Source organism: Dendroctonus ponderosae, unplaced genomic scaffold (assembly GCF_020466585.1).
Source record: "Dendroctonus ponderosae isolate FM_Combo_2020 unplaced genomic scaffold, Dpon_F_20191213v2 Dpon_F_20191213_2, whole genome shotgun sequence".
Lineage (NCBI taxonomy): Eukaryota > Metazoa > Arthropoda > Insecta > Coleoptera > Curculionidae > Dendroctonus > Dendroctonus ponderosae.
This window is the reverse complement of record NW_026018165.1, coordinates 11,364,984-11,378,608: the sequence shown is the minus strand read 5'-3', so window position 1 is coordinate 11,378,608 and position 13,625 is coordinate 11,364,984. Positions and strand designations below refer to the sequence as shown.

Below are 13,625 nucleotides of genomic sequence, written 5' to 3'. Positions count from 1 at the left end.
TATAATTTTATTTTTGCAATTATACGCGTGCATTTTCATTATTTTCAAAGTTTTTTAAATTCTCTTTCTCCCCCAAAGACTGAGTTGTACATTTTGAAATAAAGCTGAATGAATGAAATTAATGATAAATTCAAAACTAATTTTTATTTGAAAGTAAAAAAAAGCAAACTTTTTCTATTAATGAATCCAATTGCATATAATTAGTATGCCTGACACCCCATCATTTGAGTCAATTGTCAACGTCACCGCATGAATAATAGTTTAAACATAGATAGGAATAAACCTACATAACTAAATGTTGGGATTTTAATAGATAGTCTGATAGATTGATTTCTAACGGATGTTTATTCCCATAACGTCCAAGGTTGGTTATCTTACAGCTCGGTATACGAATACGAATTGGCTTTCTATGAGTTATACGAACTTCATTTCTAATCACTTTACAGCTGTTAAAAAACTCCACGATCAGGCATACAAAAACGTTATCAGTCCTTATTTAAATCACTCATCAAAAAAACAAATCAATTCTGCAGAACCTGGACAACTAAATGAAATCAATAATAAATGAAATTAAAAAACTCGCTCTAATTATAGTTTTAAAATTCTCGTCTGTGGTACTTATCGGGATCGAAGTATGAAGTCACCACCACCCTGTTACTGAATTTTCGTCCGGTTAATGTTTGCTGGGCTTTCTGGCAATCCAAAACTGAATTAAATTCCACGAAAACCTACAGAAAAATACATCAATAACCAAATCAACGCAAACTCAGAAAAAAGTTACCTTTCCGCATCCGGGAACTTCTACTCCTTCTATTGGTCTTGGAATTTCTATGCTTCGCACCACCCCATACTTGTTGCACTCTTCCTTTATATCTTCAAGAATATCTTCGTATTCTTCTTCATCTTTCAATTCGTCAGGGGTAACCTGAAAATTTAAGTAGCTTGATTTATAAATAGCAATTTACGAAAATGTATTTAGGAAACAATGCCCTAGAATCGTAAGAGGTAGAAAGGACTACCTATAAATCACTGTATTGCTATTAAACTTTCCAAACAGAACCTTGATAAAAAAAAGGAACATTTAATCAATCGAACTAAAGTATTTTTTACTCAAATAAAATAATTAATTTTGTTGTTTGAATGAATCCCCAAACATATAATGAATATATATAGGTGGAACATATATTTTAAGAGTACAATATCAGTGGAAAAACTCCTGATAAACTATGTAATCTAAGACTAATCTAAGATCGCCCTTCTTAGAATCCCGGTTACCACTCAGGTATAGGTCCAAAACAATTAGAAAACATTTATGGATATATTCATCGATTAATCGAAAAATGTTTTGAATTGAGACATCATCCGACCAATAGAAAATTTCGTATCATTGTATCATCAGATACATAGGACAATGCCTTTAAGATCGGATATATACTGTTGTAAATTTAATGAAATTTGTAAAATTGTTAATTGACAAATGAACATTGTGTTATGCAGACAATTATCTAGGGTAATCAACAAATTTAGCAAAAAACTTGTAAACTTGGTATCTACCATGGTTTGCTGTGATTTCCATAAAGATAACTTGGCTTTTGAAACTGCTGCATCTTAAACACTAATGATTTTTTTCTTTATTCTATGTATTTAAAGACCTCATTTATCGAAACTACATTTCGAATTAAATCAAGTCTTTTGAAATGTAGAAATGATCAATCGTTCTTACCATATTGAGAAGACACAAAACTTCAGTTGGAGGGCCGGAAGCACCAACAAGACTGAGACCCGGAACTTGTATCTGAACAGCCGGTAGAACTGTAGCATTTTTGGCTCCCACACTTGCTCGTTGAACGATCAGTCGCTTGTCGCCAAGCTGCATTCCGTTTAATCCAGCAATCGCCTAAAAGAAATTCCTCAGTTGTATGACAAATAACACCGTTCTTACACTAAAATCACATACCTGATCCGTCATGCTGATATCAATATATTCGGCAAAAGCATATCCTTTGCTTAAACCGAATGCGGTATCCTTAACCAAGTTGAAAGCTCTCAATTGGCCAAAAGACATCAGCAGTTCTTTGACCTAAAATAAGTATTATTTGTTAGTTCTTTTGGTTCGCCAGTTAAAAATTGACAATGTACCCACATTGAATTAAACTTGGTATCAGGATTGTGACAGCTTATATAAAAAGCATTTTGCGAATAGTCGGTGCAACTTTTATTGTAAAAATTGCAAACAGTAGTAAACGAAATATTTCTATAAAACACAAGGCGCAAAAGTACGAAAATGTCAATGGAAACGACGATAAGTTTATTAAAACGAATAGTAAATGGGTTTTTCCGAAATCAAATTTTTCATTCTTAAACTAATTGAAAAGCAAATATTTATTCAAAGCAATATTTTTGGTTAATCAAGCGCGTAGACTGCGTTTGAAAACGCTGGTGGAGTACTTTTTTACTAGGCAGACTTGCAAAGATACTGAACAATGTGCAATAAATTGGGGTTTGAATCAAACTGTCGAATTATTCAGAGATGAACAATTACAATAACTTACTCAAGATTTGCTCAGATTTGCTTTGATTCTCAATTTTTTTTATTAAGATTGTTGTTTGATATTTTTTTAGTACAAGTATTAATTTAAAAAATACGCCTACCGCAGAACTGTACTCCTAAACTTGAACTGCATTTTAATATAAATATTTGCGTTATTTGAGATTATTTGTTTTGTTAGGCATGTTTGGAAATGTTGACAAAAGAAAGCATGCAATATGTTATCCTCATGATTGATCTAGATATAATAAAGCGCTAATTTTTGCTAAGTTGTTCACAAAATACCCTACTATTAGAACAAATGATTTTATTATAAACCAAACTCAAAATTTTTCTAAATATGCGAAAACAGTTTCCAATTCCAAAATATTTTTTTTAAATTTTATCGTTTTTTTTCTGCAAACATTAGTTAATTTTAAATTAATCTACATGATTTACCAACGATTTATATGATAATACGATCATAATATTATAAACGAATATAATATATTCATTATGAGCAAGTTCATCAGTTACCAAGTGTATTTTTTAAGAAAAAGAAGAAAATTAGTCGTATAGGAAACATCGTATTAGAACCACATGCATAAGTAGAGTATATTCAAATCAACTTCTATTATAGATTCAAGTATTCAATGTGAGTACATACAAACACAAATATTTCATACAAACCAGTGGCTGCGTATTTTATACAATTCATTTTAAAAAGAGGATATATAATCGAGTTTATGTTGATAAATTTGTGAAGCAATTACTTTCGGCTTGATAAACCCCACTTAAATTGGTTTTGAACAGAGCAACCTTTTAAGCATCTCGCATTTTTTTTACGTTGACTGATTTTTAACTTGCCTTTCTTATTCCACAGGGTGATCGGGTTTTTTAGTGTGGATTCAACAATTCATAAGGATCGAGCGCACGACCCTAGCTATAGGGCAAAAAAATCAGAACATGAGTATCTTCTTAAGAACATTTACATTAGTACTTTATAATTTTCTGATTTAAAACAGATAAAAAATATTCGTCTTTTTAGTATTACGAAAGAGAGAGAAAGAGATTTTTTATATAAGAGAATCGAGAGCATATTAAAATTCTTATTGAATTTAAAACATCGGCTTAGTCTGCTGAAACAGTCCAATAAATCATATGAAGTTTAAGTATATGTATGTATATATTCATATAAATAAAATGCAAATATGCACATATCAGAATAAAGTTGCTCAGACATATTTCAAATTAAAATGTTTAATAGCCTTGAAGATCATCATAAAGGGCGTTAAACATCTTCAGTTCTTATTTTAATTTGCTAGAACTGAAGCTTCTACAAACAATTGTCTGGATTTATATAATTTTTGCTTTTTTCTAATATTATAAAAAATAATCCTACTAATTTCAATTATTAAACGTATTTACTCATATAACTTTTTGAGAAAATAACGCGCAACTTGCTTCCTTTTCAAAAAGCTTGCCCCGATGACTAACTATTTTTTAAATAAATCGGCAATTGTGACTATGAAAATCAGTTACTATAATGAATAGTTTAAAAGCTAATAGTTAAAAATACATTACTTCAATTGTGGCTGTTTGCAATTAGTAAAAACAAAGTTGCTTTGAGTAATTACTTGAGTTTTTCTTGCTGCAGGCTTATCATTACAATTTCATGTAATAGTGTTACAATTTTTTTTCTGTTGACTTGTTGAGATTCTAGAAACATTTCTAGAAATTGGTCATTTTTACTTTTAACTTTGTCTCGACATTACTGCCAAAACATCCTACATAGAACCTCTAGAGAATGAGACGTGAGCCTGTCGTTAGATTAGACAAGATAATCAACAATCTAATTTTTATCCCCTAATTGTGTGAGATTCCATACATTCACATACTTAAAGATGACGATACCATCAAACTGTTTCGATTGCATAATTTTTCGCAAGTTTTAGCCTTCAGCTTCCCATGCAGGTGTAACTTAGAAATGTCGAAATGCTTCAGAATTAAGTTAATCAGTAAATAAAATGAGAAATTGAGTCAATGCCTCAAATGGAAATAATTGAGATATCGCTTAACATAATTTTGCATACAGAAATACGAAATGCAGGTATATAAATTTTCAATTCAAAATACAAGTTGGTTCTTTGTTTTCAACAACGTTTAAGTATATTCAATAATCAGCAACAGTGTAGGAAAAATGTATAAATGAAATAAAAAATGTATTAATCCCAAGCATTTCGACTAAGGGCTACATAAAACTAGACTAAGACATCAAAATAAAGTAGCAAAGAACCACAGGGTGAATTACTCTTTTCTCGCTATACCACTGCATGTGGTATTACAGAAAAAAATAAAAGTAATAAATTTAATAGGCCAGATTTAACATTTTAGCACATATCAGATGCAATAATTATTAAGTACGCCAAATTAGCTTTCCTAACATGCCCGAAAATCGTATTATAAAGAACGCATAGCAAATTAATATTTAAGGGTTTAGGAATATAATTCATATTTTGATATCTTACTATTTTCACGGTACAAAAGTTACACTCTGCATATGGTACATGCTCAAAAGAATAGAATATTTTCGTTTTAAAGTAAAATACTAAAAAATCTCCGATGTTAAAATATTCTTCTAATTAATTTAACCTGAAAAAGAGGCTGAAACAAAAAGATACACACAAGACCTAAAGCGGATTTTTGTGTTTCGTGTTTTTTTTTTGAAGACTTAATATGAACGCCATAGCTTTGCTCATTTACCTAAAAAACCCTGTAATAGAAAAAGACCTGAAAGAAAGCCCTGAAATCGTTGAACAACCCTGAAACTGCGCATGTGACCACTTTTTTTATCCTAAAACTCTGTAAAGAAAATACGCACGTTTCTTTTATGTGGATACTTTTCCATGAAGGCTGATGCACTATTTTGCTAGAGCTAAGAAAAGTGATAAACTTTCTTCACATATTTACACTCTAAAAGTTGTATTTATAATTGATCTGGACGCCGAGTTTAATTCAGAAAACGCAAGAAAATAATTTCAAAAACGATACAAATACAACTTTTAATGCCAATTGCCCACATTCACACCTAATATTTCCACTAGTTCTTACCTGATCTTCGTTCAGGTAATTCGGCAATCCCCCTATAAATATTTTATGCGGAGAATCGGGTACAACGGTGCTTATGACGCCTGCTGGAACACTGATGGAATTCTCTGACATACCTGGCATGGGCTGATAATCATGTGGACGGCGAATTTTCAGTGACTGTCCTAAAGCAACAGAATACAGTTTTAAATGATTGAAATTATAAATGAAAAAAAAATTACATTAAAGATGAAGAATGAAAGATGGCAAATCTACTAGTTGCTATTATTAAAAGATTCAAATTTACCGAATTATAAATTAATAACTTTTGAATGTACAACTGAATCTTTAGAGGATTGTATTGAATATTCGATGTGGCTTTTGAACAGTTGAAATAGAAATGTTTCGTACATTTACTGTAGATGAGAGGTGTTTTACTAAACTCATCCGCAAGTCTTGGATAACGGTTAAATACATCTACAAAAAACCTACCTTTGAAATTAATACCGTCAAACGCCATAGCTTGAGTTGTTTCATCAATAGACCTAAACTCTAGAAAAGCAAAATTTTTATCCAAGTTAATCTGACAGGCCAAGACAGGATTTCCAGCAGCTTGGGCCAAGCCACTTAGATGCATTTGCTGATTGAAATACTCCATCATTTCATCTTCAGTTACTCCAAATGGAATGTTACCCACATACAATCTGGAAAGAGAAACAATCTTAAATATTAATATATTACAGTATTCGAAAAAGCAAGTTACCTTCTGGCCTGGCGAGTGATGGTAGATCCTACGACAGGTACCGCAGCCTGTGGTGTATCCGCGACAATATTAGCAGGTATTTGACCAGCGGCCTGCATGGCTTTATATTGAAGAGGAGTAATATGTTCGAAACCTGGTGGAGGTACATCCCAATACAAAGAAGGTTTCCTCCTTCTGGAATGTCCTGTAAAAAGATTAATCCGTTCAGTCACGATGCCAAATATGCCGCTGGATCATATTAGAACCGTACTTATTTTTATAAAGTTCGTAAACTTTTTTGCACCATATAAACAGTTTGAATTATTCAATTAATATTCACAACCCTTGGCATGGGGTTATTGGAATTATTTGTCCTACTGCTTGTGATGTGAGGGGTCGCCGTCGTATATTCGTAAATGATTACTCTGTTTAACAATATGAGATGACCAAAGCGAGAACCATAAGTAAGTTTAATTTACATGAATGTAATTTACATCTGAATTTTAAAGTTCACCAAAATCCGAACCTGTTCGTATTTTTTTAAGAAAAAATGTTGGGTTCTCCGTAAAATAAACCAAAAAACACTTGCATAATTTGGCCAAATTCGTCAAATCTGGGCGAAACTTGTCACAATGTCGAATCGAATTGTACAAAAAGTTTAATAATAATAGAAATTGTAATCTTTATTCTATTCCCTATTATTTTATGTAGACGCTGAGCAAAATATATTTTTCTTAAAACCCTTTTTATTTGCATCGGTTTGGATTAGCCTAGGTCTCAAATCATGTTTACTTTCAGTAGGTTAACATCTCAATGTTGCAGTTTTAATCATTTAAATTTCAATGTTAATTTCTACTTAATCTTATCAAATTAAATTAAAACCTCTAATTGATATGATTGATTGTAGTTGGGACTCGATTTAACATATCGCTAGTAATGTTCTACTATGCTGTTAAGTAAATCACAATAAAAGAATCCACACTACCACGTAATTTTTGCTTTACACATACGTCCACAGGACACACAAGTATTAATTCATGTACCTATTTGGAAACTAGGAGGTGTTAGTAGTGCAAAATAAGATAACATAATTTGTGATCTTATGGGAAACTAGTGAATTTCAATGAGTGAAAAGTGGTCAAAAACCTCATTTCCATAAGCATATATATTGCCAACTTGGAACACGAGCGACTCATAAACTTATTTTTTACTTAAAGCTAAAACTGCTTAATAATAAGTGTAATTTATAATTTAAAAAAACGAAAAATTGGAAATCGGCGAATCTTAAGCTAGGCATGTAGGATATCAGAAAGCAAGATTATTTACTAAATTAATATGGGAGTACTGCTGAAGCTCTACAAACCAGTTACAGTTAGTGTACACCATCAGTTTGCTTCTTGCGTTTTTTCGTCACTATGATGAAAAATAATTGGGAAAAGACACGTTGCTTGTACCTTTTTGCCATGCGATTCCAAAACGGTTCGGTTATAACATTTCGTTCCAAACATTGTAAAATATCGAAGCATTTGGGGCTTTACATTAAAGAACAGTTATTTACCTTTATGTCCCCTCGGCGACCTGGATCTACTTCTCCTTCTCTCCCTGGATCGAGATCTGGAACGACGGCGATGCTCACGGGATCGGGATCTTCTTCGTCGATCTTTCGTATCCCGTTCGCGATTTCGGTCAGAAGAATCCTTCGTTTCTGTTGGCATTAGGAAGCATATGTAAATAAAAATTGAAAATAGGTTCGAACTTCACAATGGCTTTACCTTTATCGTCACTCATATTGACCATTACTTAATTCTACCACCGGCTTATGGTATAACGATTTAAGAAATTTCTTTGTCAAGCACTCACTTACGACGTAGCCGTATTAATTATACGAAGATCAACTGGAAACTACAACACAATTTACCTAAAAGGTATGTTTTGCATATTATAAAATGGCCGATAAATCACAACCCCAATCGACAATGCGGTGTGACATTGCAAACAGGATTGCCAAACTAGACCCAGTAAAGTCACTAGACAGATTAGACCACAGATCACAGAGATTACTCTGAGATCTGTGGATTATACTACATTGACGCGTTCCAAGTATTCCTAAAGTATACTATAGGAACCTTGGACGCGTTCGATTTTTGTTCATACAAGGTGTTTCATGAGGAATGATTATTTTAAACACGTGTTAACGTTACGTTACGTAACCGCTTGTCAGTTTTCCCATTATTAATTTTTTACTTTTTGTATATATTTTTTTATTGAAAAAATCACTTAAACCATGCTAACACAAATAAACTAACTCAAAATTAACCCAAAGGAAAACAACGCAAAAATACGTGAAACACCGCATTGTGCAATTTCCGAACGACACAAATAATCGGCCGTCTATAACCATCGACGCGAGAAATAAGCGCGCGCGACGCGCGACGCGCCTCAATTAAGTTGCGACGTTAGAAATGATGCTCAAACTTTTGCAAAAACACAATTATTATGCATTTTAGCTACAATTTTGCATGGGTGTTATAATTTTTTGATACCTAAAACACGATTCATCAGCACCGGACACTCATTTTCGTGCAAAAATAAGTGGTTTTGAAAAAGCAAATTGCAAAAGTTTGTAAGTGTTTTTGCCTTCATTTATGGACCATTCAGGGTTTTTCTCCTCTGAAAGTGCTGAATTTGAAGTGTTCCTTAGGGTAAAAAAGATAAAAACTATAAATTCGGAGCGACTCAAACGACATACGATCACCCATATTTATATTCTATTAACATTATTAACACATTGTTAAGGGCTGAGCCGGATCCAAAATATGTAATTTCTCTTTTTTTTGGTTCAACTTGTATACAACAAACAAATAATTCAGTTTGTTTAAAACTTTCAACTTATTGAATTTTTTAAATTTTATGTTTATGTGAATTTTGAGCTGTTTCTAACGCTATTTGTGAAGAAAAAGGTTTTTTGTTCCGCAACGAGTAATTTGACGCATAAATAAAGACTGACGTTTTGCAGCGCCCCCATCGGTAGTTGAACTCAGACTCAGTCACAAAGACAAAAATTGAGATAATATGTTCTAAAGTTTGTTCACACCCCACATAGCAAAATGACATTCCCAGAATATACCTGGAACATTCACGTGATGTACATGCATATTTCTGGGACATACATTAGTTCCCAGGAATCTGTCAGAGTTAATACAGTGAATGTTCATGGTATGTTCTGGGAATGTACATGGTATGTTCAGTGAATGTTCATGCGTATGTTCTGACAATGTACCTGGTATGTTCAGTGAATATATATGTGTATTTTCTGGGAATGTACATGGTATGTTCAGTGAATGTACATGTGTATGTTCAGTGAATGTATATGGTATGTTCAAGGAATATACATACATATATGTAACGAAAGAAAAACGATACTTCATTTCATCTTATTAGTTTATTCACATATTTAAGTATTTACTGATGTAATTTTTCAACAAGAGTTACTTACAACTAATTTAAAACTAAAATACAATTAAATACAGTTAATAGTTTTACATTGATAGAAGAGTATTTTCGTCAGTCGCTTTGCAGCTTTTCAGAAACTCTGAGAGCTTTGGCGTTACCGCCAAGCAGCACTACGTGAAAGATAATTCTCATTGGTCCGCTCTCATTCACTCTCGAATGTCACGTTATAGCCGGACATAATCCTTGTACACACTAAGCGGGTAATTTGAATTTGTTATATGCATTTTAATTGTTTGAATTTCATAGGGTGGAAACTGTTAGCTCCGGATAAATTTATTTGAGTAATATAGAAATTTTATTAATATTGCACAATAAAATTATAACGTTGACGCATTTAAAAAGAAAAGTTTATATAAACTCTTGTACTTGTACGTGCCCTTAGTTTTCTGCTGCGGGCACGCAAAATTTATATTCAACCAATTTGGAATATACCGTAGATATACATTCATGTATATTACCAGAATATTTGTTTTGAACATACTAGGTATATTCACTTGCACATATACACAATATGTACATACCTGGCAAGTTCATCTGCACATATACCCAATATGTACATATATGTACATACCTAGGATATACTTTTTATGAACTTTGATGAATATACATGCATGCATATTCCACGAACATTCATATTAGGAATGTTCAACCATGTATATTCCCAGGATATTCCCGCAATGTTCTGTATATTTTTTGAACATTCTGGGATATTCATAGAATATCAAATGCTATCTGGGACGTATTAAGAATAATATATTAGTAACTTTTACTTTTACTCACTTTGGGTGTTAATGGTGTTATATATAGGTACAAAAAGTATTATATACTAAGACAAATTATTATTAATTTATTTGTTTCATGCCAATTAAATATTAAAAACGTCCGACAATAACCCTAGTTTGCTATATACACGATAACTCAAAAATGTTTCGTGTCAAATTTACGAGGTGTTGAACTTTAATTTCAAAAATGCGAAATTATAATTCTTTTCAAAATGCAATATTTTAACGAAATTTTCCCGCGATCAACAGATAGGGAAGGCTCATGTTATGCAATAAAATAATTTTGCTGTTAGTGGCGTGGGTATTTACACGCCACCGATATTGATAAGGAAAACAATAGTGCGCCACTGTACTTTTTAATTATCGCTTATACTTTTCAAACGCCTTGTTGCATTCCAAATAAAAAATCCCATGTCTTGCATTTTTTTGCTATGACAAGCGGTTAAGATTAAGATATGTGTACCTTGGTGGGGCAAATTACTCGTATTTTAGAGGTAGCTAGGTAAATGCTATGAACGGTATACAAGTAAAAATATGAAAATATTCGTATACAGGTACCTTAGTATGGAGTTTGATGGGTAAATGTATTCAATGGGCAGGCGCGAATCTCGACAGCTCAGTTTCAAAATTGACAGTTAGCGCTACTTGAGGAAGGAGTATATTTAAATGAATTTCAGTATTTGTTTGAGTTGTTATATTTTACATATATGACATGAAGATATAACAAATGTTTGTTACAATATATTTGCAGCCTGTAGTATTGCATTTTATATTTGAGTCCCACTACTATAGTTTTCTGTAAATCAGCCTTTCCTTTACGAGATTAAAGGATAACGTAAGGATAACACTTATTTTTCAACAAAACTTCTATTTTATCTAAAATAAGTAACAGTAACTAACAAGTAAGATGAGTACATGTTTGTCAATTTCTCAGTCGTTTTGCCTTGGAATAATAGGCTACTATGAGATGGTAAAGGCTCTCCTTTCGTCTTCGACGCAACGGTGTTGCAATATCTGAAATACAGGCGCGAGACATTAAATATAGGTTGACGATATAGCAGGTGGACAATTTCGAAAGTGGTTTGTCAGTCACGGAAAAATGATCAGCAAAACTTTTCAGCGATCTTGGTGGAAATCTCATCATGGAAAATTAAAATTTCTTTTATAATGGAATTTTGAAGTTATTGTAGTTAACCAAAGATGCAATAAGTACCTGTGGTTTGCGTCATTAGCCCTCACCGCCCCCACATGCCTGTCTCTTTGATGCAGGTCAGTTTGCGTCAGTCAGGGACGAAGATGTTGACTAGATTTGCCTATTACCTATAGAGTTCCATTGCTGTTGCTGCTCACGCTTTTGTTGTGCAGCCCTAAGCGATTTTTCTGATTAAAAACTCATACTTTTTGGCATCATTGTTGAGTGCATTTTTGTCAATTGCTCAGTCGTTTTGCCTAATATAATCGGCTACTATGAGCTGGTAAAGGCTCTCCTTTCGTCTTCGACGCAACGGTACCGCAATATCTGAAATACAGGCGTAATACATTAATCATAGGTTAACGATATAGCAGGTGGACAATTTCGAAAGTTGTTCGTCAGTCACGGAAAAATGATCAGCAAAACTTTTCAGCGATCTTGGTGGAAATCTCATCATGGAAAATTAAAATTTATTTTATAATGGGATTTTGAAGTTATTGTAGTTAACGAAAGATGCAATAAGTACCTGTGGTTTGCGTCATTAGCCCTCACCGCCCCCACATGCCTCTTTCTTTGATGCAGGTCAGTTTGCGTCGGTCAAGAACGAAGGTGTTGACTGGATTTGCCTATTACCTATAGAGTTCCATTGCTGTTGCTGCTCACGCTTTTGTTGTGCAGCCCTAAGCGATTTTTCAGATTAAAAACTCATACTTTTTGGCATCATTGTTGAGTGCATTTTTGTCAATTTCTCAGTCGTTTTGCCTAATATAATCGGCTACTATGAGCTGGTAAAGGCTCTCCTTTCGTCTTCGACGCAACGGTGCCGCAATATCTGAAATACAGGCGTAATACATTAATCATAGGTTGACGATATAGCAGGTAGACAATTTCGAAAGTTGTTCGTCAGTCACGGAAAAATGATCAGCAAAACTTTTCAGCGATCTTGGTGGAAATCTCATCACGCATAATTATTATTTCTTTTATAATGTAATTTTGAAGTAATTGCAAAGTTAACGAAAGTTCCTGCATCTCCTTTTATTCTCTCTTTCGGTCCAATTTACCAAGTTCCTGTCTCTCCCGCTCCAGTCTCTCTTTATCTCGATGCTGTTGCTCATGCTGCTGTCTACACATTAGACAATTGTTTAAGAATATTTTGAAAAAATCTGCTTGCAGTTTAAAATGGAGTTTTGCTGCAAAAATTACGAGTTATGTAGTACATTGCGTATAACCACTTATTAACCGACTAATTAACGTGCAACATTCCGTACAAAGCCGCCCAAAACAAGACGAAGACGTATGGAACATAACCGCAATCAACCATGAGGTTTGAAATAGGTCCCAAAATTTTGCAAAAACCGGATCATAGCCAAGATTTTGTGTGTCGAATAATCTATTGTTAGTTCTTAAAACAAGTTTCAAAACTATACGGCACTGGGCAATCGCTAATTTCAATGATAAATGTCGGGTCGTTTGGACGTGATTTTCAAAAGTTATAGCACTAAATAGCAACTCAGAACAAAAACACTTGCACTAGATCTAGAACCACTCACTATGCTATTTACCTACCTGATTCCATACTGCACTTGAATTTTGAACCTACTAAAATTGCTTAATACGGATAAACCAAAATGCACAAAATAGTATGTAGTCTGTGGCACAGACTCCAAAAGGAACGCATTGTGTTCGATACCATAGAGAAAGTAAAATAAGAGAGGTGGCGGTATAATGTTAAAACTTGGAACCGCGTTGCGCTACAACCGGCTGACCGTCAGTAACGGGAAG

General features: G+C 33.3%; 1 protein-coding gene and 1 long non-coding RNA gene across 5 annotated transcripts; both read right to left on the bottom strand.

Annotated features, from left to right (window-relative positions):
• Window positions 1–326: 326 nt before the first annotated feature.
• LOC109544572 (splicing factor U2AF 50 kDa subunit) lies at window positions 327–8,367 on the bottom strand. Its single transcript, XM_019914851.2, has 9 exons — window positions 8,129–8,367; window positions 7,915–8,061; window positions 6,378–6,561; window positions 6,107–6,318; window positions 5,639–5,799; window positions 1,958–2,080; window positions 1,724–1,897; window positions 782–925; window positions 327–728 (listed from the first exon to the last, which is right to left on the bottom strand). The coding sequence occupies exons 1-9, from the start codon at window positions 8,151–8,153 to the stop codon at window positions 597–599; spliced, it is 1,302 nt and encodes a 433-aa protein (XP_019770410.1). The 5' UTR covers window positions 8,154–8,367; the 3' UTR covers window positions 327–596.
• Window positions 8,368–11,502: 3,135 nt separating this feature from the next.
• On the bottom strand, window positions 11,503–13,619 carry LOC109536641. 4 transcript variants are annotated; one of them, XR_007280915.1, is made up of 4 exons: window positions 12,905–13,619; window positions 12,370–12,675; window positions 11,865–12,170; window positions 11,503–11,665 (listed from the first exon to the last, which is right to left on the bottom strand). It is a non-coding gene; the product is annotated as an uncharacterized LOC109536641 (long non-coding RNA). The 4 variants fall into 4 exon arrangements; XR_007280916.1 differs by having other exon boundaries at window positions 12,370–13,033; window positions 13,410–13,619; XR_007280914.1 differs by having other exon boundaries at window positions 13,410–13,619.
• Window positions 13,620–13,625: the final 6 nt, after the last annotated feature.